The sequence below is a fragment of the Plecotus auritus genome, assembly GCF_963455305.1.
Source record: "Plecotus auritus genome assembly, chromosome: 3".
NCBI lineage: Eukaryota > Metazoa > Chordata > Mammalia > Chiroptera > Vespertilionidae > Plecotus > Plecotus auritus.
In genome coordinates, this window is record NC_137772.1 from 16,295,550 (window position 1) to 16,321,431 (window position 25,882).

At 37.5% G+C, this 25,882-nt stretch overlaps 1 protein-coding gene across 2 annotated transcripts in view; it reads left to right on the forward strand.

Moving 5' to 3' along the window:
- DLC1 (DLC1 Rho GTPase activating protein) overlaps nt 1-25,882 on the forward strand; it is a 460,437-nt gene that overhangs the window by 156,483 nt on the left and 278,072 nt on the right. For both annotated transcript variants that reach the window (XM_080661952.1, XM_080661951.1), the window contains exons 3-4: nt 6,975-7,124; nt 12,822-12,965. In XM_080661952.1, coding sequence (XP_080518078.1) covers nt 6,975-7,124; nt 12,822-12,965 — 294 coding nt within the window. The remainder of the gene's footprint in view (nt 1-6,974; nt 7,125-12,821; nt 12,966-25,882) is intronic.

A 25,882-nucleotide genomic window follows, 5' to 3' on the forward strand; every position in this document is an offset into this window, starting at 1 on the left:
CTGGTTCAACTCACAGTCAGCACACAAGTCCAGGTTTGGGGCTGAATCTCCAGTAGGAGGAGGCAGCCAATTGAGCCAATTGATGTTTCTCTCTCTCTCTCTCTCTCTCTCTCTCTCTCTCTCTCTCTCTCTCTCTCTCTCTCTCTCTCTCTCTCCCCCCCCCCTTCTTCTTTCCCTCCCTCCCTTCCACTCTCTCTGAAAAGCAATGGGGAAAAAAATGTCCTCATGTGAGGATAACAACAAACAAATCAAAAAAAGCCACAGACATACCTCATGTGATAGTAGTGAACAAATACATAAAAATTGACTATAAACTTCTTCATCCACAGAAGATTTAGTACAAAACATTAACAACTTAAGTAAATCTGCAATTCTAAAATGATCACAAGAGCAGCCTCATGCATTTTTCACCATTTATTTTGTTACTAAAAAACAAAGCAAAATGGCAAGACTTAGATTTGCCTAGAATTATAACACTGAATAAGATACTGAGAAAAGAACATTTCCATTCATTGAAGTTGGGTAACTAAACTTAAGCAGCAATTACTGTTCTTTCATTCAAGGAAACAACCTTGTCAAAGACCTCTCTATTGGAGTGACATTGTACTTAAAACTAAGGGTTTCCTCTGACATCCTGAGGCAGGGAAGTATGTTAAGCCAAAGGAGTATTATTACATGGGTCAAAAACAGAGTTTTCCAAAAAAAGCACAGGATTCCCAGTTACATTTGAATTTCAGATAAACAACAACAAATGGTTTCATATAAATATGTCCCAGGCAATAGAGCCCCATACAATATTTGTACATATGCCAAAATTAAATATTTTTGTTTTTCTAAAATTTTAATTTAATTGGTCATGCCATACTTTTATTGGCAATCCTAAATGCAAATGAGAGCGAATATGGAATATTTGAGAAGCCAAAGGAAGTTCAGTTCTTTAGCAGACCATTTTCCAAAACAGTATGGTTTATGGGAGAATACATCACGTAGTAGAAGGATTTGTTATTTTGATAATTTTGTTGTTTGATATGCATCAGAAAGATATAAGATGGTCTATACAGCATTTATATATTAAAAGTGCATCCTTAACTGTAAAAAGGTGAGTCTAATTAAAGACAAATATTAAGAGCTATAGAGTGGTGGTCCACAGGATAGCTGACACTTGAGGAACATGGGGCAAGATCAGGGAGAGCGATGAGAGGTAAAACTAAGTAAGTTGACCAAAGCCAAGTCAATATGAGACAGTTTTTCTAAATTAAGTCATTTTTTATCGAAAAAATAATAAATTTTACTTATGTCTTTGTTGCAAAGGAAAGACCTCATTATATTCCTGAAAACATTTTATGGAATTTTAATGTTAAATAGATATTTTTCTTATGTTTTCAAACCAGGGAAAAGTCCTGTCTCCTTTAATACCTGAACCCAAGCAAAGAACTATTGAGAGCAGGAATGGGTTTTAAGAAGTCAATGGGGAAGAACGGGGACATCTGTAATACTTTCAACAATAAAGTCTTTTTGAAAAGAACTACTGAGAATTGCAAACAAACAAACAAAAGTTTTAAAAACCACTGCAGGGATTTTCAGATATTGCTTTGTGTCTCTCAGTGTATTAAGTAACCCTGAATGTCCATCTCCACCTTTAGCACTTAAAGAGAAAACTGGTTTCAGAATGCATAGCAAATTATTTAGGTACAAATTATATCCCAGTCCCAAAAATGGGCCTTTGAAGCCAATGGAGGAATATTTCCCTGGACAGAGGAATCGCTGCCCACACAATTCTCTGCCTGGTTCACACCTGCCTCTTCTGAGCACTCTCTAGGAGCAGCTGCAAAAACGTCCTTTGAAATTCTTCAGGAGACTCTGCGCAATTTTCAAAAGCCCCAGCTCAGAAATGCTCCATCTGAAGTCTAGTTTGAGTTTAAAAATCAATCAAAGGAGAGACCTATTTTCTTCCCAGGCCTTATAAACGGGAGGAGATAAGTAGGGAGTGAACATAAACATTCAATATAAGGCCACCATTTACATCTCAGTTAAAAGATTCCTTGCAGCAACTTCAAATGAGGATATTACTTGTCACTCTTCACCACCTAATATTAAAATGATAGTGGCACATGTTATTAATTAAAGGTAATATACCAAGATTTTGTGGTTGAACAGACTATATCTGACAAATAGGAAATAGTTGCTGGTTTGTTTTCTTACCTCCCATTCTGCATAAGTTGCAGCTTGAAATGCGCCAGAATAAAAAGTAAGGCTGACTTTGTTTAGCTTGCCTAGAAATTCTGACATAGGATAATTATATTAACTCTAGCTTACTGTCGATTCGAATGAAAAATCTTTACTGCTTGTGAAGAAAAAAAAAGAGTAAATAAACTTCTGGTTCTTTAGGCAGGATATTATTTTAAGAAAGGAAAGTCTAGAATGAGGAATTTATTGTCAAATAAAATGTATAACACTAATATGAGATTTCATACTAGTCCAGCTGGCTACAGATCAAATAATTCAGAAGGAAGTTGAGCCAAGTCTTTTGCTAAAAGGTCCCTTTCTTTTACGGGGGAGCAGGGAGCATTACCAGCCCAGAATAGCCAGTAAGATGCCTATGGAATCAAAGACAGTGTAGGAGCCAGAACCTTGGATTATGAATCAGGAAGTCTTAGTTCTATTCCTAGCCTAGCCTTTAATTTATTATGGCTGTCTCTGATGCCACAACTCATTGACAAGCAGAACATTCAGGCAATGCTGTATTTGCTCAGCCAAATATCCACTCTTTGGAAGCATCTGGGTATTTTACTGAATTTTTTTGCTTTTCTTCCAAATGCTTAGATTAGGAAAACAGAGCCTGTGCGCCTCTGGGGGAGGCACTCCCCTTCACTGGTCTTCATATCTGCCCAGTCTGTAAAAGACCTGGTCATTTGTATCCCCTCACCACCCCCCAATTGTGCTGTGTTTTGTATTGTTCAATAAAGAGCATCTGAAGAAAGAGGAGGGTTGGAATTCTCTTCCCCAGATGCAAGGAAAGGAGGGTAGTATAGGCCCCTGTTTAGAGGCTTCCTGGAGAGAATGACCCCTTAAAAGCCCTGTATATCTCTCCCGCAGATACCAGGTGATCAAAGTGGCTTCACTGCCCATGGACTCAATAGCTGTTGGCAATAAATAAGGAGCATCTTTCAAATTTCTCAATGAGCACCATGTGGCTTGGCCATATTAGATTTTGATAACAAATCAAATTGAACAGAAGTCTCTCTCCTAATTTGACTAAGTAGCCACTGACTTGTGTCTGAAAGAGATTTTTTCCCACGGTAGCTTCATGTATTATCTGTACCTTGAAAACAGCTGGTTACATTCTGGAGACAACAGAATGTTTCTATTCTTAGCAGGACGCAGGCACATATATTGGGAAAAGGAGGCATAGGTCATACTGCTGGCTCAGGGTCAGTTCACAGTCCACTAAATACTGTTTCTTCATTCAAAAAGCAGATTGTGGCTCTCCCAATAAGAATACCCTGCCCGTGTTTCTAAACAGGCCCTTAATCTTAGGCTGCATTAAAAAGGGTATAGAACATGGGGGTAGGTACTTGCCTCCTCTGCCTTGGTCAGAGAACACATACAGTAATATGTTAACTCTGGGCACCAACCATTACTTGGGTCATTGACAAAATTTTATCATATCCAGAGAACAGTTGACAAAAACAGTGAAAATTTGGAAGCATGTTATATGTGAAATAATGAAAAGAACTGAAGATGATCCACCTAGAAAAGGTAAAAGTGGGCATAACATAGTTCTTCAAATAGTTGAAAGGCTATTTCAGGGAACAGATACTGCTTATGCCATCTAGTTCTGCAGGAAGGACCTGGGGAGTTAGAGGAAGGCAGAATTTGACTTTGTAACACTCCTAAGGATTATAACTGTACAAATATGAAATAGGTTGCTCCCTAGAGAATGACATATAGCACATAGTAGATGGCCAATAAACATGTCTTGGATAATTGTTAAGTAAAGATGTAAAGACCTGGACTATGTTTTAAAGGTTTTTTGCAATTGATTTGTAGTCATTGGTGTTCTTCTGAAATATAGTTTTTGGAAGGAATGGGAACCTGGTTGCAGAAGTTGAAGAAAACACATGATGCCTAAATGTCTCTCTCTCTCTCTCTCTTCATTTCCATCTCCATCTCCGTCTCTTCTCTACATCCTCAGAAAGCTCTTTTGGACCACCCTATACAAAGTGAAACACTACCCCCCAAGTTACTATGTATCTCGTTACCCTTTTTATTTTCTTCATATATTTGTCTTGTTTGCGAACATGTTAATTTTCATTGTCATCTTCTCATGGTTGACTATAATATTCAGGAAAGCAGTGATTTTATACTTGTTATTCACTGATGAATATTGTATCCCTTTAATAGTGGTTGGCCCAGAACAGCTATGACTGCAGGAGAGAAGGAAAGAAAGATAGGAGAGAAGAGAATTTGGCATTTTGGCCTTTATTTAAGGGGGTTAAGTTACTGAAATACTGAGAAGTTTGTTAACAGGCAGCTTCACTTCTTAAGAAGTTAGCTTCTCTTCATGGACGAGAATGACAGCATGCAATGAAAGCTCCACTGTAGAAGTTAATGTAGCCAAAATCTGCAAGTACACATCTCTGTTTTAAGGCATAAGCTATTTACTGGAGCTCAGCCATGGACGTATGAAAGGTTAGAAACTTGAAAACTATTAATACTTGGGCTTTAAAAACAAGAACAATAATATTTATCCAAAGCATCTGATTTGTAGTCAACTCTATTTTGTGAAGTTTTATGGATGTGTATGTAACATGTGATACTGGCCTATGTACTTGACACTTCAGGCTGAATGTAATGACTGGTGATTAAGGAGAAGCATCATGAAAGAAAGGAACAAACAATGGGCTATTTCTCTAAAGCAATACTGTAGACCAGAGCTGTTTGGTTCTATTTCTTTTGGCAGATCATTTCAAATAATTTGATGTTCAGCCCATGGGTTTGAAAGTGTTTTTAAGGCACAATCTCAACATCCAGTTAATTAAAAAACAAATTGTTTCTGAGAGTACTGCTACATGATATACTGCTTTATCCAACATTAATTTAGTAGCTGGAAAAATATCAAAATATATTCTCTAAGGCTTTGATAGGTGTTATTTCACTGACTCCTATTGACTTCATTATTCTTATCCCTGAAAACATCTTGCATGGGCAGTGTATAATTGGACTCTGTGTTTGCCAGGTAGAAAAATGTAACTTTTGTCCTTGAAGATGTTAAAACTGGGAAGCAAAAGACAATCACAAAAAAACTGTGACTACAGAGATGCAAAGAACAATATCTTGTCAAACAACTTTGGTTTAAAAGGAAAGGAATTATACAAGCAAACACATTGGAGGAATAATTAAGGGGACTTTGAGTCTTCTATTCAGTCAGAGTTTTCCATTTTCTGGATTATCAAGAAGAAAATTAAACTGAATATTCTTAATTTATTCTCAAAATTAATGTCTTTGTGGAAAGAGTACTAGCTCTTTCACTTTGACATGAATCTGTTAACGAAGCACAAGTTTAGCTTGCCCAAATAACTTATCTATATATTAACTTAATTAATGATTCTTTAACCAACTTAATCTAAGAAATCAATTCTTTGACATCTTAAAGATAATTCGTTATAACATTAACAATCTGCTCTAGTTGTTTAAGGTACAGAGACCCCTATAAAATTAGATTAATCCATGCAATTGCCCTAGTCCTTATTCTTTGGTGGTTCTTCCTAATGGTGGCTTGGGAATGTAGGAAGATTAAAAGAAAAATGTCAAAAACAAACTAAAATATCTGATTCAGATAGTCAACTCAGCCATCCCACTAGTAATGCCATCACCTAAGCAAAGGCTCCAACCTGTTCCCTTATACCCACACCCTTTAGGCTTCTGTTGTGATATATTTCCCTTTGAGGTTGCCACTGGTGTTCCTTTCAAAGCTGATTTCACCTAGGTAAATACCTCAGACAGATGAGAAGATGGCAACATGAGTCACAAATGATAATTTCCCTCAAAAGGGTTCTCTCTGAGTCCATTGCATCCCTCAATAGAATCTTACTGTGCTTTTCCTGATCTTTTTTTTTCCCCCAATACTCTACCCAACCCTGATACCTTACGCAACACATAAGGAATTTGGAAGATTTCTAATATTAATTGACTTGATTTGAACATCCAAGAATAGTAAACAGTCATGCCCAAATAACTCTATATAGTAAATAAGAAGCTTTGGCTATTTCTATAAGCAACAGTATTTTCATTAATATATGTCTATATTATAGAGAATTTAGAATGAGTAACCAACATAATTTACAAAAATATATATGATTGTGTGGGCTTTTTTTCAAAAGTTTGTGAGCAGGAAAGAAGATTGCTAAGAAATACTGACAATAAAGCTGAAGCAACGCTAGGAAAATGGCTCTATGCAAAAAAACAAAACAAACAAAAAAAAAACACAAACTTGTTCTATGCACAAACTGAAAACCTGCCTCATTTGATTTGGTTCCCATTTTTTACTATATTCAGAAGTATTCTTCCAAAAATATTCTCTTATGTGTCTCCTTAAATGTCTAACCACAAATAATTTATTAGTATGTTACAGTTGATTTGTCCTGGACAAGAGTAGTATAACCTTTCCTAAGAATAATTAATTGGAAAATCGTACATATGTATCAGTGCTCATTGATGTTGTACTTCCTTTTCATTGTGCCTTGATCCAAAGGGTATGCATTTAATATTCATGTCAAATGCTTTCTTGGCAGTTGGTTAGTATCTTCCCAATGAAGAGCCTATTGATGGCACAGAACAGAACTTCTCTTTCCCCTTAAGTAGAAAACTGCCTATTATTCAGTGTCCTTTTTGTCGCATTGAAGAACAGGGCACTTCTTATTCTTTCCAAGAAATGGCCTTTTAGATTCATAACAACATGTTCTGTTCCTCAGGAAATAAAAGAAGATCGAAATAGGGCGCGGCTTGACTCCATGGTGCTGCTAATTATGAAACTGGACCAACTTGACCAAGACATTGAGAACGCTCTCAGCACCAGCTCCTCTACATCCAGCACACCAACCAACCTGCGGCGGCACGTTCCTGTGAGCCTCCCACTTTCCACTTCTGTTCCCATGAGCATGTTATCCCTTTACTTCATGCAGTCCCTCTTACAAATGAAACATCTTTGATGGCAGCATCTACCCACGTGTGACCCTAAACATGTTCCATAAAATTCACGCAAGTACTTCTGTTTCATGCAGAGTCATAAGAGAAGTGTGTGATTCAAAAGAAAATGGTTATTATTAGTTAGACTGAAAGAGGTTTGTTCTGGGAAATTATGCTTCCTAAGTGATTAAATCCTCTTCATATGGTTGTTTCTCTAATTATCAGTATTCAACGATATGCTATAAACACAATTAGCAATGCTATGTCTATCTTATCTAGTATTTTATTTCCAGTGCCTACAAATTTACATTGCATGTAGAAGATTAATAAATATTTGCTGCATGGATGAGTGGGTGGATGGGTGGATGGGTGGATGGGTGGATGGGTGGATGGGTGGATGGGTGGAGAGACTCATCCAGAATACTACAAGAAAGAATTTAGATCAATTTGAAAATACTCTAAAACTAACTAATTGAAATATGATAAGTAGGACAGAGGTGATAATTTTGTTCTACTGTGTATTAATTTTATATAAGACATACACTCCTCAGAGATTCTGACACTCAAAATTTGAAAAACACAGATTCTAGACTGACTATACACTTTGCATATTTAATATTAGTTCCATATTAAATGGCTTATATTTTGGAAATTAGCAAATATGATGGTAGATGTATTTATAATTAAGCCATGCATTCCTTTTCAATTAATCTGTTATTTTCATTATGCAATAATGAACACATTAAGTCAAGAAATTATGCATTTACCTAAGAGCAAAGGGACAGACAAGCCTATATATAAGTTTGAGCACCTTTCAAAATAGAACTGTTCTATATCAAATCTTTTAATTAGTATACAGTAGTTCTACAGTTGATTCTGTAGTTATTTAAGACTCATTCTGACTGTGGGACAGAATATTTCAAAGTCAATAAACAAATTAAAATAATAACTTTAGTATTATTTTAGTATATACTGGATATCATTATAAGTTTTTGACAATATATTAACATATTATTCCTCATAACATTTTTCAGGTGAGTAAAAAGCATGGAGAAGTTAGTAATTATATGTATCAGAGATGGGATACATACCCAGCCAGTCTTAATCCAGAGCCATGTCATGTGACCACTACATCATACTGTTTGCTCTAGCTGACTATAATGGAAATCTAATAGCTTGAACAAAAAAAAAAATTAAAAGTGAATATGAAATTAAATACTTCAACCAGAAAGCCAGTTGAAATAGCATTTTTATTTTTGCCTATAACCTTCTGGATAATTTTTTCGTATCCTTCAGGATTCATCTCAAATATTTTCTTTACAGTGAAGTCTTCCCTAAATCTCCTCTGTCTTCCCAGACATCAATTATTCCATTCCTGGTGGAAATACAGTGAAAGTAATCTGAAGACCAATAAGAAGGGATGTTTAAACTTGTTTACATATGAATGGTATATTGAAGTATCATACTCATTTTCGTCAACATTTTTAAAGCCAGACATAACCATATTTTTTAATAGGAGGTTCTTAGTCCTTAGTACTTCTTTGCTATTAATGTAGGCATAGAACACATTTTCTCTTTTAAAATTGTCTGGTGTGAATTGTTCATCTTTCTCACTATCTCTTTAATCTCTCCACTTTTCCCTCTACATTAAACTTTCCTAAATCCCCAAGTATGTAGGAGAAAACCCACAGCCCATATTTCTGCTAAATACAACTCCATATTGTTGTCTTCATGTCAGAGAATAACATAGACCTTACCTCTTAGACATGCTCCTTTGTTGAAGAGTAAAGACAAAGAAAAACAGGAGCAAGTGTGGGTGCTGATTTTGGAATTTGCCTATCTCTACATCTTCTACCACTTTTTAAAATATAAATTGGATTTTGTATTATATGTACTATGTCATAGAATATCACTACCATTACCTAATAAGGGCTCATTCTGTAAATCAAGATCTACTTCCAAGTGTTCAGTTCAACAGATACATTGAAAAGGCAAAATAATATAGTAGAAACATTATGAACGTTGGGATCTGCAGGCCTGGGTCCAAAGGCCAGCTCTACAGCTAAATATCTGAGAACACAAGAAAATTCTTTAATTATTTACCTTCACGTTTACGTGAAAAAGGAGATATTATTTCCTACCTAATGGCTTGTTGGGAGGAGCCAATGAAAGGACGTATGTAAGATGTATTGCACAGGTCTGGCAGAGAGTACAACTGGGTGTTTGTTAATTCCCTTTCCTTCTCCCATGTACTCACTCATACCAGATGCTGGCTAAAAATGAATAAAATCTATCCTGTAGCCCTCAAAACTTCTTTTTGGTCTAATATGGGTGTTTTTTTAGGACATCCTTTGTTTTTTATTTCTGTTCCTTGGTATTTAAAGCTAATTTTAAAATGCTCTCATCGCCAAAATATTTTCCACAGGCGCTTTCCATTACTTTTGATAATTGTGCCATGGAATAAAGAGATTATAACAGAATGATTATGACCTTGATTGTCCAGCAAGAAGCACTGTCCCAGATTCAGAGAAACTCCCTTGGCCGCACCCTCGTACTGCACTGTGAACTTACAGTTTAGCAGGGAGGACAAGACTTGCAATGAAACAGTGAGCTCAGACTGAGATTCCTTATGAGAAAATGCTGGAGTGAGTTCTACTTATAATAAAATATTTAAAGAATAATATAGGCTGGAATCTTTAAGAAAGTCTTCAAGGTGAACAATATATCCTATCTAATAAAAGAGTAATATGCAAATTGACCATCACTCCAACACACAAGATGGCTGCCCCCATGTGGTCAAAGATGGCCACCACAAGATGGCCAGCAGGGGAGGATAGTTGGGAGGGAACAGGCCTGCAAGGGAGGGCAGTTGTGGGCAGTCAGGCCAGCAGGGGAAGGCAGTTGGGATGGACCATGCCTGCAAGGGAGGGCAGTTGGGGGCAATCAAGCCTGCAGGGGAGGGCAGTTAGGGGTGACCAGGCCGGCAGAGGAAGGAAGTTGGGGGCGACCGAGTCTGCAGGGAAGGGCAGTTGGGGGGGACCAGGCCTGCAGGGGAGGGCAGTTAGGGGTGACCAGGCGTGCAGGGGAGGGCAGTTAGGGGCAATCAGGCTGGCAGGAGAGCAGTTAGGCATCAATCAGGCTTGCAGGGGAGTGGTTAGTGGGTGATCAGGCTGGCAGGCAGAAGCAGTTAGGGACAATCAGGAAGGCAGGCAGGCAAGCAGTTGGGAGCCAGCAGTCCTGGATTGTGAGAGGGATGTCCGACTGCCCGTTTAGACTCGATCCTACCGGGATCGGGCCTAAATGGGCAGTTGGACATCCCTCGAGGGGTCCTAGATTGGAGAGGGTGCAGGCTGGGCTGAGGGACACACACCCCCCCATGCACGAAATTTAATACCGGGCCTCTAGTATTAAAGTAAGGGTAGATGTAAAGACTTAAAGGAGCTCTCTTGATAGAGCCTAACAAGTTGGGGTCAAACAGATCTGAGTTTTAATGCCAGCTCTGACACAGAATGTGAATTTGGTCAAGTTACTTGTCTTAAGCCTTGTCTTCATCATCTATCAAGTAATAATAATAACTTAGCTTCTACATAGAGTTAGTGAAATTGAAGCAGAAAATAGCTGTAAAGTATTATCTTTAAAAGGTAAAACACATAAATGGTAGATTTTTAAAGAATTATTATTTAACTTCAGAATTATTGTATTGTTAGAAAGATATAAAGTTACCCTGTTATTTAATCAATTCATAAACAAGAAGGTAAAATTAATGCAAAAGATTTCTGATGTACATGAAGGTCGAATGTAAATGGCTTATAAATAACCTGCTACTTATAACTATGCATTTGAAGTTTATAAATTACCTGCTATTTGTGACTATTCATTTAATGTTGACTCAATTTTAAATTTTAATTAATCATATTTCTCTTATGGTAAAGTGTTGTCTTTTCCTTGCAAAAAAAAATAGATTATCACTCATCTAAAATTACTCATGGCATAAGAAATTTGGTTAGGGTTATGTGTTTTACACACACACTTAAAGAATGTAGATTCCTTTTTGTATTCATTATTGCTGTATGTGTCTTTTTTACTTCTTGCATCCCACTTTTTTCTTTTCTTTTTTGCAGCTTTATTGAGATAAAACTGGCATATAATATTGTGTACACTTAGGGTGAACAATTTGATAAATTGATACACATATTACAAAATTATTACCACAATAAGGTTAGTTAACATAGCCATCATCTCATATAATTATAACTCTGTGTGTGTGTGTTGAGAACATTTAAAATCTATTCTCTTAGCAACTTTCAAGTATATAATACAGTATTATTAACTATAGTCACCATTCTGAATATTAGATCCCCAGAACTTATACATCTTACAATTGGAAATATGTACCCACTGACCAACATCTCCCTATTCTTGCCCCCTCCCCAGTCCCTGGCAATCACCATGCTACTCTGTCCTATAAGTTTGGCTTTTTTTTCAGATTCCACATTTAAGTGATACCAATCAGTATTTGTGCTTCTGTCTGACTTATTTCATGGCTTAAAGCTTTCAAGTTCCATCATGTTCTCAGAAGAGGCAGGGTTTTCTTTTCTATGGCTAAGTAATATTTTATTGTACATACTTGTATATATTTAATATTCCATTATATTCATGTGTGCATATATCCTATATAATAAAAGCCTAATATGCAAATTGACCCAATGGTAGAACGACAAGTCGCTATGATGCGAACTGACCACCAGGGGGCAGATGCTCAATGAAGGAGCTGCCCCCAGCCCCCAGGCCAGCCAAGGCAGGTGCCAGCGCACGCTCCCCGCCCCCCACACCCCGATTGCCCCACAGATTGGCCCTGATTGCCAACCAGGCCTAGGGACCCTACCCATGCACAAATTTTATGCATCAGGTCTCTAGTATACACATATGTGCATATATCATATCTTCTTTATCCATTCATCTATCATTGGACACTTAGGTGTCCATTTCTTAGCTATTGTGAATAAGGCTGCAATGAACATAGGGAAGCAAATATTTATTTAAACAGTGACTTTGTTTTCTTTGGAAGTAGAATTGCTGAATCATATTAAAGTTCCAGTTTTAATTTTTTTAGAAACCTCTGTACTGTTTTCCATAGTCGCTATACCAATTGACATTCCCACCTGCAGTACATAAGGTTCCCTTTTCTCCAAGACCCATCAACACTTGTTATCATTTGCCTTTTTGATAATGGCTACTTTAACATGTGTGAGGTGATAGCTCATTGTGGTTTTGATTTTGCATTTCCTTGATAATTACTGATGTTGAGCATCTGTTTATGTACCTGCTAGGCATTTGTATGTCCCCTTCACAATCAGCTGTTAAATTACCAAAGTTGTTTATTACCTCTTTCTCCAATATTTGTTTTTTTAAAAATCAGGCCCTTGAAAGAGTACAATTGTTGTTACAAAATAATGCAGGTTATAAAAAATAATAATAATACATGATTATGGGTGATACTCAATGTCAGCTGTCAGCAACTCTTTCGTGTGTCAGTGTGTGTTAGAAGGAAGAGGTGGAAAGGTGCTGGTAGCAGAGAGAAAGCATGAAGAGAACATGTGCATGTCCTTCATATGAATGCATTTTCTTAATAGGACCTGGAGTCAGGATCTGAGAGTGGAGCAGATACCATTTCAGTAAATCAGACACCAACACATTTGTCTTCTAACACCGAGTCCACTGAACTATCATCTGCCACCCCAGTGACCAATTCTGGAACCAAACCCAAGTCTACCACGGTGAGTTATAAATGATAGCAATCACTTTCAACATGAAGTGTTGATGATCATCAGGTAAGAGTTCATATCTCATCCACTCCATGTAGAAGAAATACCCTTGGAGTCTTAGTTGCAGTGACTTGATAGCACAACCCAGCATAGGCTGTTTGTTTTATAAATGATAACACAAGTGCTTCCTGGTTCCAGATTATGCAAAATATGGTATTAAATTTTGTTGCTGCATACTCAGAACTTTAAAGAACTAAGAATGCAAAATCTGAAGGTGGCTATCTTTGCATTATTTTCTTGACCATACTGCTTATCAGTTGAAAATTGCCTTTCTAAGCTTAGATAGATAGATGTAAAATCACACATATCATAAAGTGTATGTGGTTATTAAATGACGTAGCTCATGTAACATGCTTATTGAAATGCTTGGCACAGAATAAACACTAAAAGTATAAGCTGCTATCGTTATTATTATGATGCTTCATTGATTTTACAGTGCTACCAAAACAAATGAAAAGGAAAATGACCACGTATAATATTATAGCACAGTGAATTGTGAATAAAAGACATTTTCCTTTAAGTAAAAAGTTGAACTGCAACAGGAAAGCAGTATTTGACTCTGAAAGGTAACATTTAAGGAGGAAGTAATTACTACTTCAAATATCTAACGTCCCAGCAGCTCCAAAATAACCTTTCCTAGTTTAGTGAAAATCATAGTGTTGTATTATTTTTTTTTAAATGCCCATGTTAGCTTAACACAGAGAAATAAGTTTGCGTTCCTTGTTTGCCTGTCTTTAAAATAAAAGACAAGTCTGAAATAAGACTCAAAAGAGAATACTATACTCTGAATTTAAAACATAGTGGATATGGTCATTTGCAAGCATATCTAGAGCATTTTTAATGGAATAAATATCTATTGAACATGTACTACATGCCATACATTATGAAAGATGATAAAGAGTAGGAATAAAACATACTCTCTGTCTTTAAGCAGCTCTCAGTCTAGCAAAGGGAGGTAGGCATGTAAACAGTAAACTGCAATGACTGCATATCTATATATATAAATGGCTAATATGCTAAGTATCCCTCCTACTGTCTGACCAGTCACTATGATGCACACTGACCACCAGGGGGCAGATGCTTAATGCAGGAGCTGCTGAACTGCAGTGACTTGGCAGTGGCAGTTCTCAGGTGACGCACCCCAAAACCAGAGAGGAGGGAGCCCAGTTCCTCTCGGGTCTGCGCAATTCCACCTTCGGCTGTGGGTTATGTTGTTGCTGGGGCACTGTCAGCCCCGAATCTGGTTTACTGCACACTTCCATTTGCGTTCTACACCCTACATGACAGCAACTTTACAGAGTGCTCTCTCACACTCAGCCAGTTTCAGCCCGATCCCTGCAGGCTAGGCCGAGGGACCCCACCTGCCGGAGGGACCTGGCTTATTCCACAGACCCTGGGAAGGGACTGCAGGAGGTTGGCTCCAGGGCATATCCAGCCCATCTTGCCCAATCCCGCCCCACCGGCCACCTTCTAATTAATTTCCTTTCAATGTGCAGGAATCCATGCACCAGGTCACTAGTACTGAAAATAAAAGAAACCAATGACATACTACACAATGCTATTTTGGGGTACACTGAAAAAAATAGGGTTAAAAATGATGTGTACCAACAGGCTGACTTCAATGAAATGGTGCACTTCTTTTTTCTAATGGGTAAAGAAGGTTAAAATGCAAAATTATAATATGAAACTCAGTAATCTCATTTTAGCACTTGCTTATTAGGCAAAAGATAAAAAGCCACTCAATGGTTTAAACATGAAGGTTTGAGAAACATTGGAGCATGTGCTCTTTTAAGTTTAGGAGGAAGTGTGGCACTGACATATAAGAAGAAAATCTAAAGGAAGGTGAATTACTTTTTTAAAGGTATATGCGAAGAGCACTCTCTTCATTCTGATATTTATTGCATGTTCCTCTTTTCTTTAGAACTAGAGGCCTGATTCACAAAATTCGCACAAGAACAGGCCTTCCTTCCCCCAGCTGCTGGCACCAGCTTCCCTCTGGCACCGGGGATCCGGGCTTCCCTCTGGCTGCCAGCAGGCACCTGGGACCCGGGCTTCCCTCGCAGCCCCGGCTTCGTCCAGAAGGTCATCCGGAAGGATGTCCAGAAGGACGTCTGGTCTAATTAGCATATTATACTTTTATTATTATAGATAATTACCATTGGTACCCACTATTTCTCCCTTGAAACATACATGCAGCGTGTCCCAAAAACGTTGATACACTTTAATGGCCGAGAGCTATACATTCTATTACATTTTGAAAATGAAATGTATGCTGCCTTTATAATTATTCATAGTATGTCTAGATTTTTTTGGGACATGTTGTATTTTAGTGTGTGGTGACCTTATAATTTGTTATAATTTATACAACTCTGTGTACATTTCCTTAGTCTGTCTTTAATAACTGCATGTTTAATAATGTGGTCCATATAATTCCATTAAAATATATACATGATGCCCTGGCCAGTGTTGCTAAGTGGTTATAGCATTGGCCCATGCACTGAAGGGTCACAGGTACAGTTCCCACTCATGGGCACATACCTGGGTTGTACGTTCAATCCCCAGACTGGTAAGGGTGCAACCAATTGATGTATCTCTCTCACATCAATGTTTCTCTCTCTCTCTCTCTCTTTCTCTCTCTCTCTCTTTACCCCTCCTTCTATCCCTTCCACTCTCTCTAAAAATCAATGGGAAAAATACCCTTGGTTGAGAATTAACTATATATATATATATTAGAGGTCCGGTGCACGAAATTCGTGCACAGGGAGCAGGAGGGTGGGTGTCCCTCAGCCCGGCCTGCACCCTCTCCAATCGGAACCCCTCAGGGGATGTCAACCTAAACTGGAAGTTGGACATCCCTCTCTCAATCCAGGACTGCTGGCTCCTAACCGCTCGCCTACCTGCCAGCCTGATCCCCATAACTGCTCTCCTCTGACAGCCTGATCCCCCTAACAGCTCTCCCCTGCCAGCCTGATCACCCCTAATTACCTCTGCCTTGGCCCCACCACCATGGCTTTGTCCGGAAGGATGTCTGGTCTAATTAGCATATTACCCTTTTATTAGTATAGATACACATAAAAAATAGTATATATTATTTTTATAAAATCATCTTTGGTAAAGTTTTGAAATTAAAAACATAAAACCATCAGTTTTCCAAGGACTTTAACCCCTTGGAGTATTTTATGATGGGTTCTTATTCATGTTTTGCCATATCAGTTGACCAGACTATTCATTCCCACAGGCAAAATTAAAAAAAAACACTTAAATTAGTTATTGAATGGAAACATTTTTTCATGCACTACAAATCAAATATTTACTGAAAAGTGAATGAAATCAGATGTGAGTATGTATTCAGCTCTTCAGGCATGAATTGTTACCTGGGCACACAATCACAGCTGCATAGTGATGCCACAACTCACTAGACAGTGAGCAGTGCGAGTCATTACGTAATTGACTTTGCTCCAAATACACTCTTCCACTCCAAGACAAGCAAACACTGCTCACTCTAGATCAGTACCGCAGGTAGGGCTAGACAACCAGACGTGCATCTCCGCCCAACTCCTGAGCTTCAGTTTTGTGAAAGCCTCTAGCCAGCCATGAAGAGTACCCAGAGAAAACACACACTCCACTGTCAAATGCAACTGGCTTTTAGGAAATGTCTTAAAGAAAATGGCTGATAATGAAAGTAGCTTAAAGAAAATGGCTGATAATGAAAGTAGCTTAAAGAAAATGGCTGATAATGAAAGTAGCTTAAAGAAAATGGCTGATAATGAAAGTAGCTTAAAGAAAATGGCTGATACATAAAGGCTTTTGCTTTGGGCGGAGAAGGGTTGTTTTCATTGGTGTGTGTGCATTTTATTTTTTGTTGTTTTTGGTGTTGTTCTTTTGAGCACTCCCTTTTTAGTACCGTTTGAAAATAATTTGGGGGCCATGGATCAATTTTATATTTTCAGTTGTTCCTGAGTTTCAATATTAGAATAGAAAATTTTACCTATTTTATGAGAGATTAAACAGATACTTTTCCCCTTGATTTTGAGCTCAGAGAATAAATAATGTTTAACAGCAATCTGAATACTTCGGGAAAACTCTACAAAGCTATTCTTTTGGTCATGAACTAAAATGTTAATTTTAATATTAAGTAGAAACATTAAATTCTAAGGACATCTACTTCTAACATCCACCTAAAATGAACTAACCTTCTGCTCCAAAATGTCACATTTACACAGAATGCTTACTTTCATTTCAGAGTTATTTAATGTTATATTTGATTTGCTGCTGTGCGGTCTATTTATAACAGTGACTAACTACCAGAAATATTTGGCTTTCCTTTTGTGTGTAGGCTCTCTGGGTTTCTAAGTGCCTATTTTTCAATAAGGTTTCTTCTTTTTTATTATTAGAATGGGACCAATGACTAATCTTCAGATTTTCCATAAATGCCATATATACATATATGTATACACACATATATACATACATACATACACAGGGGTGAGCAAAAGTGGTTTAATAATAATACAATCCTATATAATAAAAGCCTAATATGTAAATCAACCAAATGGCAGAAAGACCAGTCGCTATGACACGCACTGACCACCAGGGACAGACGCTTAATGCAGGAGCTGCCCCCTCATGGTCAGTGCGCTCCCACAGGGGGAGTGCTGCTCAGCCAGAAGCCGGGTGCATGGCTGGCAAGCGCAGCAGTGGGGGCGGAAGCCTTTCCCACCTCTGAGGCAGCACTAAGGAGCAGCGAACCCGGCTTCTGGCTGAGCACCAGGCACACGGCTGGTGAGCACAGTGGCAGTGGTGGGAGCCTCTCCTGCCTCCACTGCAGGTGGGCTGTAAGGAGCGAGGGGCCCCAGACTGTGAGAGCCCCGGACTGCAAGAGCCCCAGACTGCGAGAGGGATGTCTGACTGCTGGCTTATGCCTGATCCCTGGGGGGATTGGGCCTAAGCTGGCAGGTGGACATCCTCCAAGGAGTCCCATACTGCGAGAGGGTGCAAGGGTGCAGGCTGGGCTGAGGGACCCTCCCTTCCCCCCCAGTGCACAAAACTTGTGCATCGGGCCTCTAGTAATTAATAAATAAATAAATAATACAAGAATGAACTCTTTCACAACTGGAAACCTGCTTTTGCCCACCCTTGTGTACATATGTATGTATATCATGCTGAAAATTGAGTGTTAAAGTAGGTTTTTGAGATATATTTCAATGAAAATTACAAAGTTAAAAGGTAGGATATTCGCTACCAAAAAAACACACATTTGAATAAAAAGATCTAGTGCCTCATGTCAAAAAGTTCATCAGTTTTTCTAAATTCTTTGCTTGTTCCCTTGAGGCAGTCTCAGAATGCCCTTCATACGAGATGCTTCTGCAAACAACCCAGAAGCAGTCATATCACTTCACATAAAGAGCTTTGATTCACTGACATCTCTCTGGCCCTGGTATTCAGTTGCTTGTGTTGTTCCTGCATGAATTAATATAGGGTGGTTACAGGAAAAATTTTAAAGCTGGGCACTAAAACCCCAGGGGTTCTATTGTTCTTGTTCTTGTTTTTCTTAAAGACACTGATAAGCGTAGGTGTTCACAAAATCACAATTAGTCATGCATTTTTGAAAAAAATAAACCAAATCCTAGATAAGGAAAACAACGTATTTTAATTTGTAAAATAAGTAATTGGAGGAACAGGGAGAGTCTAGCATTTTGCTGTGTAGAATGACTGAGAGCATCATTAAGAGCATTACATGTTTTTAATTTAGTCTAAATCCCCCCTCCCCAGAAATTCCTTTAGTTTCTTGTGATAGAATTCTGATAACAGTGATGAGACCCCCAATCATCTGGGCATGTTGGAACCACAGGTAGACAGAGTAGCTTTGAGTATATCCTAAGCTACCTAAAGCAATGTTGTAATCTATTGGCATTCATATAAGAATTTATTGAATAATGGAATTATAAAATAATTGAAGGCATCAAAATTAGCAGAAGGTATTAACCTTCATTATTATAATTGCCACCAAGTTAAAAAAAATAGACAGATAGATATACTTTATTCCAGCTCAAGCTGGCAGTGGTAGCTCGAATTCCGCTCCTAATCTTTTCATCATTACCACCCCAATAGCGATGGGATAGATAAAGGGGGAAACATCAGATGATGGAGAAGCAGGAGCTGAGGGCAGGCAGGATGGCACACAGCCAGGGACTGCTAACTCCTTTAAAGAGTGTTTCCGAGTAAATCCTGCCCAGAGGCTGCTAGAGGGTCACCAAACAAAGCCTCAAGAGTACGCCCTGACTGCAAGTTCATGGCCACTTCTGAAAACGCTAAAAAGAAAGGCTCCAATGCCACAGGCGACCTGACACTGCTTCAGCCAGGCGTTCACATGCCAACGGTCTGGCTTCAGAACCAATATAAATTGGTTTGAGATATTATTATGTCAGAAACAAATAGCGCTAATGTTTGCGTTCTCGAGGTACACAAGAACAGTTTCGTTGAAGAATATGAAAGTATGGGAATTGTTTTCTCTTTATCTTCATGCTGTCCTAGGACACCATCACTTGAAAAATATAAATATTCATAACTATTCTGAGTATTTAATGACCAATTTATATGCTGTTTTCTTTAATCAATAGTTTATATCCTTTAGATTATTGTTGCCACTGTCACTTTTTGGTGATTCTCTATTCTTTCCATTTTAACAATTTGTAATTCGGATGACTTCTGGATTACTGAGCATGACATAGGTTATATTATTTTAACATCATTTTCTAAATCATTCATCCACCATAGCTTTTTTGTATGTGTTTATATGCATATATGTGTGTGAGTAGATTAAAAATACACATTGTTGTGTGTATATGTATCAGATTATATGAATAAATAGATAATATAGAAATAGATGTAAATAGATACTGATTCAGAGATGGAGGCAGAGACAGAGATAGAGATAATATAGATATAGGCTTTTGGAAAATAACATCAAGAAATGGATATATCCTGATACCATTTTCCAAAATCCTGTGTGGAATAATTCTTAATTATATAAATTTTCAATAAAACCAAATTAGTAGTAATTATGAAGTTCTTTTATAATTTTTTTAATTTCAGTTGGTATTTAATATTATATTACTTTCAGGTATACTTGGTTAGACATTATATAACTTACAAAGTGGTTCCCCCAATAAGTCCAGTAACCGCCTGGCACCCACAGATAGTTATTACAATGTTATTGATTATATTTCCTATGCTATATTTTACATCCCCATGACAATTCTGTAACTACCAATTTGTACTTCTTCATCCCTTCACCTTTTTCACCGCACACCCCCAATTCCCCTTCCATCTGGCAAACATCAGTTTATTCTCTATATCTGTGAGTTTGTTTCTGTGTTTGTTTATTTTGGTTTTTAGATTTCACACATAAGTGAAGTCATACAGTGTTTGTCTTTTTCTGTCTAACTTATTTCACTTAGCACAAAATCCTCTAGGTCCATCCATGTTGTCACAAATGGAAAGATTTTATTTTTTTTATGTCCAAGTAATAGTTCATTGCATATATGTACCACCATATTTTCTTTATCCAGTTGTCTATCAATGTACACTTACTTTGTTTATGTAGTTCTTATATATTCATATAATTATTGTTCAATATACATTTTAATAATATATTTATTAATTTATATAGTATTTCATAATATCACATGTGGTAATAGAAGAAAATAACATAGTAAAGGAAATACAGACATGCAGAATTTTTTAAAAAACTGTTTAATAGTTGCCCTAGCCAGTTTGGCTCAGCAGATAGAGTGTCGGCCTGCAGACTGAAGGGTCCCAGGTTCAATTCCAGTTAAGGGCACATGCCTGGGTTGTGGGCTCAATCCCCAGTAGTGGGTGTGCAGGAGGCAGCTGATCAATGATTCTCATCATTGATGTTTCTATCTCTCTCTCCCTCTCCCTTTCTCTCTGAAATCAATAAAAATATATTTTTTAAAAAGAATGTTTAATAGTTTATTATGGCACATCAAAAAATTAAATAACAATACATGCAAACAAAAATGTAATCGTCTTAGAAAATGCCTTTGATTATAATGCTTCTGAATGTGGCAATTCAACTTTGATATAGCTAAACAATAATATTAAAGTATGTGGATTTTTAAATAAATATTTGTCTTTTTTTTTCACTAAGGCCCTCATGGTTTATGAGAAAGAAAAATAGGAAAATTTTATTGATTTTTTTTTTTTAAAGAAAAACTGATCCACCAGAGAGCTAGAGAAAAATATTTCTTAAAAACAAATCATTCTGTGATTCTTATAATGAGATAGTTCTTAGAAGTCTATGATTCTAAAGCATAGAGGATTTCATTCACATATTCTAGATTTGCAATAATAAAGGAATATCTAATGTAATTCATTAACCTTGGGCTTTGAAAAATAGAAAAATTTTTCATAGCCATTTGCTTTTATATTCAAAAGAAATTCAAAATTCTGTTGTTTTTTGTGTTAGAAGATCCTGCATCTGTTTCCAATCCATTTACACATTAATTCATGACAGTAGTGTTAGGGAATAGGTTTTCCAATCTCCACAATGACCTCCTCACATAAGCATCTTCACATTCAATCTAAGAGTTTCACTTTGCCAAGAAAAGTATAATTTGTACCCAGATATACCTATCTGTAATAATACTAAAATGTGAGCACATGGTATTTATTTTTTTTTTCTTTTCAAATTTTTATTAAGGTATTATATGTGTACATATCTTACCATTGCCCCCCACCCCCACCCCACTCCCATACATGCCCTCACCCCCCAATGTTTTGCATCCGTTGGTTACTCTTATATACATGCATATAAGTCCTTCAGTTGATCTCTTATTTCCCCCACCTCTCCCTAACCTTACCCCTGTAATTTGACAGTCTGTTTGATGCTTTACTGCCTCTGTAACTATCTTTTGGTTCATCAGTTTATAATGTTTTTCATTATCCCCAAATGAGTGGGATCATGTGGTATTTTTCTTTCATTGACTGGCTTATTTCACTTAGCATAATGTTCTCTAATTCCATCCAAGTGCCTACAAATGGTAGTAATTCCTTCTTTTTTACGGCAGCATAGTATTCCATTGTGTAGATGTACCATAGTTTTCTGATCCAGTCATCTGCTGATGGGCACCTAGGCTGTTTCCAAATCTTAGCTATTGTAAATTGTGCTGCTATGAACATAGGGGTGCATATATCCTTTCTGATTGGTGTTTCTGGTTTCTTAGGATATATTCCTAGGAGTGGGATTACTGGGTCAAATGGGAGTTCCATTTTCAGTTTTTTGAGGAAACTCCATACTGTTCTCCACAGTGGCTGCACCAGTCTGCATTCCCACCAGCAGTGCACGAGGGTTCCTTTTTCTCCGCATCCTCACCAACACTTGTCGTTTGTTGATTTGTTGATGATAGCCATTCTGACAGGTGTGAGATGGTATCGCATTGTTGTTTTGATTTGCATCTCTCGGATAATTAGTGACTTTGAGCATGTTTTCATGTGTCTCTTGGCCTTCCTTCTGTCTTCTTTCGAAAAGATTCTATTTAGGTCCGTTGCCCATTTTTTTATTGGATCCTTTATCTTCCTTTTATTAAGTTGTATAAGCTGCCTGTAGATGTTGGAAATTAAACCTTTATCAGTGATACCATTTGCAAATATGTTCTCCCATACAGTGGGGTTTCTTGTTGTTTTGTTGATGGTTTCTTTTGCTGTGCAAAAGCTTTTTATTTTGATGTAGTCCCATTTGTTTATTTTCTGTTTGGCTTCCATTGCCCTAGGGGCAGTATCACTGAAAAAGTTCTTTTGGCATATGTCTGAGATTTTGCTGCCTGTGGATTCCTCTAGTATTTTTATGGTTTCCCGTCTTATATTTAAGTCCTGTATCCATTTTGAGTTTATTTTTGTGTATGGTGTAAGTTGGTGATCTAGTTTCATTTTTTTGCATGTATCTGTCCAATTTTCCCAACACCATTTATTAAAGAGACTGTCTTGACTCCATTGTATGCTCATGCCTCCTTTGTCAAATATTAAATGCGCATATTGGTTTGGGTCGATATCTGGATTCTCTATTCTGTTCCATTGATCTATATGTCTGTTCTTGTGCCAGTACCAGGCTGTTTTGAGGACAGTGGCTTTGTAATACAGCTTGAAATCTGGTATTGAGATCCCTCCTACTTTATTCTTCTTTCTCAGGATTGCTGTGGCTATTCGGGGTCTTTTTTTATTCCAGATGAATTTTTGGAGAGTTCTTTCTAGGTCTGTGAAATACGCCGTTGGTATTTTAATGGGGAGTGCATTGAATCTATAGATTGCTTTGGGTAGTATGGACATTTTAATGATGTTGATTCTACCAATCCCTGAACATGGTATGTTCTTCCATCTGTTTACATCTTCCTCTATCTCTTTTTTCAGTGTCCTGTAGTTTTCCGCATATAGGTCTTTTACCTCCTTGGTTAGGTTTATTCCTAAGTATCTTAATTTTTTTGGTGCGATGGAAAATGGGATTGCTTTTTTAGTCTCTCTTTCTGTAAGTTCATTGTTGGTGTATAGAAATGCCATAGATTTCTTGGTGTTAATTTTGTATCCTGCTACATTGCCGAATTCATTTATTATGTCTGTTAGTTTTTTGATGGAGTCTTTCGGGGTTTTTATGTACAATATCATGTCATCTGCAAATAAGGACAGCTTTACTTCTTCTTTTCCAATTTGGATGCCTTTTATTTCTTCTTCTTGTCTAATTGCAGTGGCTAATACATCCAGTACTATGTCAAACAGGAGTGGTGAGAGTGGGCATCCCTGTCTTGTTCCTGTTCTTAGGGGAAATGGTTTTAGTTTTTGCCCATTGAGTATGATGTTAGCTGTGGGTTTATCATATATAGCTTTTATTATGTTGAGGTATGATCCTTCTATTCCCACCTTGTTGAGAGTTTTTATCAAGAAAGGGTGTTGGATTTTGTCAAATGCTTTTTCTGCATCAATTGATATGACTATGTGATTTTTATCTCTCAATTTGTTTATGTGATGTATCACATTTATTGATTTGCGGATATTGAACCATCCTTGCATTCCTGGGATAAATCCTACTTGGTCATGGTGTATGATCTTTCTGATGTACTGCTGGATCCTATTTGCTAGAATTTTATTGAGGATTTTGGCATCTACATTCATGAGGGATATTGGCCTGTAATTCTCCTTCATTGTGTTGTCTTTATCTGGTTTTGGAATTAGGGTGATGCTGGCTTCATAGAAGGAGCTTGGAAGTGTTCCTTCCTCTTGAATTTTTTGGAATAGTCTGAGGAGGATAGGTTTTAGTTCTTCCTTGAATGTTTGGTAGAACTCTCCTGTGAAGCCGTCTGGCCCCGGGCTTTTGTTTGCTGGAAGCTCTTTGATGACTGCTTCAATTTCTTCCATAGTTACTGGCATGTTGAGCTGTTTAGATTCTTCCTGATTGAGTTTTGGAAGGTTATATTTTTCTAGGAATATGTCCATTTCCTCCAGGTTGTCCAGTTTGTTGGAATAGAGTTGTTCGTAGTATTTTTTAACAATTCTTTGTATTTCGGCGGGATCTGTTGTTATTTCACCTCTTTCATTTCTGATCTTGTTTATTTGGGTCCTCTCTCTTTGCTTCTTGGTGAGCCTGGCTAGAGGTTCATCAATCTTGTTTATCCTTTCAAAGAACCAGCTCTTGGTTTTGTTGATCTTTTGTATTGTTTCTTTGGTCTCTATGTCGTTTATCTGTGCTCTGATCTTTATTATTTCCTTCCTTCTGCTTACACTGGGCTTTTCTTGTTGCTCTTTTTCTAACTCTTTGAGTTGTTGGGTTAGGTAATTTATTACCCCTGTTTCTTGTTTTTTGCAGTAGGCTTGTAGAGCTATGAACTTCCCTCTCAGGACTGCTTTCGCTGTGTCCCATAGATTTTGGATTGTAGTGTTTTCATTGTCATTTGTTGTCATGATGTTTTTTATTTCTTCTTTGATCTCTCTGGTAACCCAGTCATGGTTTAATAACATGCTGTTTAGTCTCCATGTGTTTGATTTCTTTGGGTTGTTTTTATTGTAGTTGATTTCCAGTTTTATGCCACTGTGGTCTGAGAAGATGCTTGATATGATTTCTATCTTCTTGAATTTGAAGAGACTTTGCCTATGTCCCAACATATGGTCTATCTTTGAAAATGACCCATGTGCACTTGAGAAGAATGTATATTCTGTGGCTTTGGGGTGAAATGTTCTGAAGATGTCAATTAATTCCATCTGGTCTAGTGAGTCATTTAGGATTGATGTTTCTTTGCTGATGTTTTGTTTAGAGGATTTGTCCAATGGTGATAGTGGGGTATTAAAGTCCCCTACTATGATTGTATTGCTGTCAATCTCTCCCTTGATATCCTCCAGGAGTTTTTTTATGTATTTGGGTGCTCCTGTATTGGGTGCATATATGTTTACCAGAGTTATTTCTTCTTGTTGGATTGCTCCCTTTAGTATTATGAAGTGGCCTTCCTTATCTCTTGTTATGTCCTTCAGTTTGAGATCTAATTTGTCAGAAATAAGTATTGCTACCCCAGCTTTTTTTTCAGTTCCATTTGCCTGGAAAACCTTTTTCCATCCCTTCACCCTCAGTCTGTGTGCGTCTTTTTTTCTGAGGTGGGTTTCTTGTAGACAGCAGATATATGGGTCGTGTTTTCTTATCCAATCCGTTACCCTATGTCTTTTGATTGGGGCATTTAATCCATTTACATTTAAAGTTATTATTGATAGGTACTTATTTGTCGCCATTCCTATTCTTTACCCCTGTGTTACTTCTTCGCTTCCTGTTTCTTTCTTTCTTTCTTTCTTTTTTTTTTTTTACAGCAGACCCT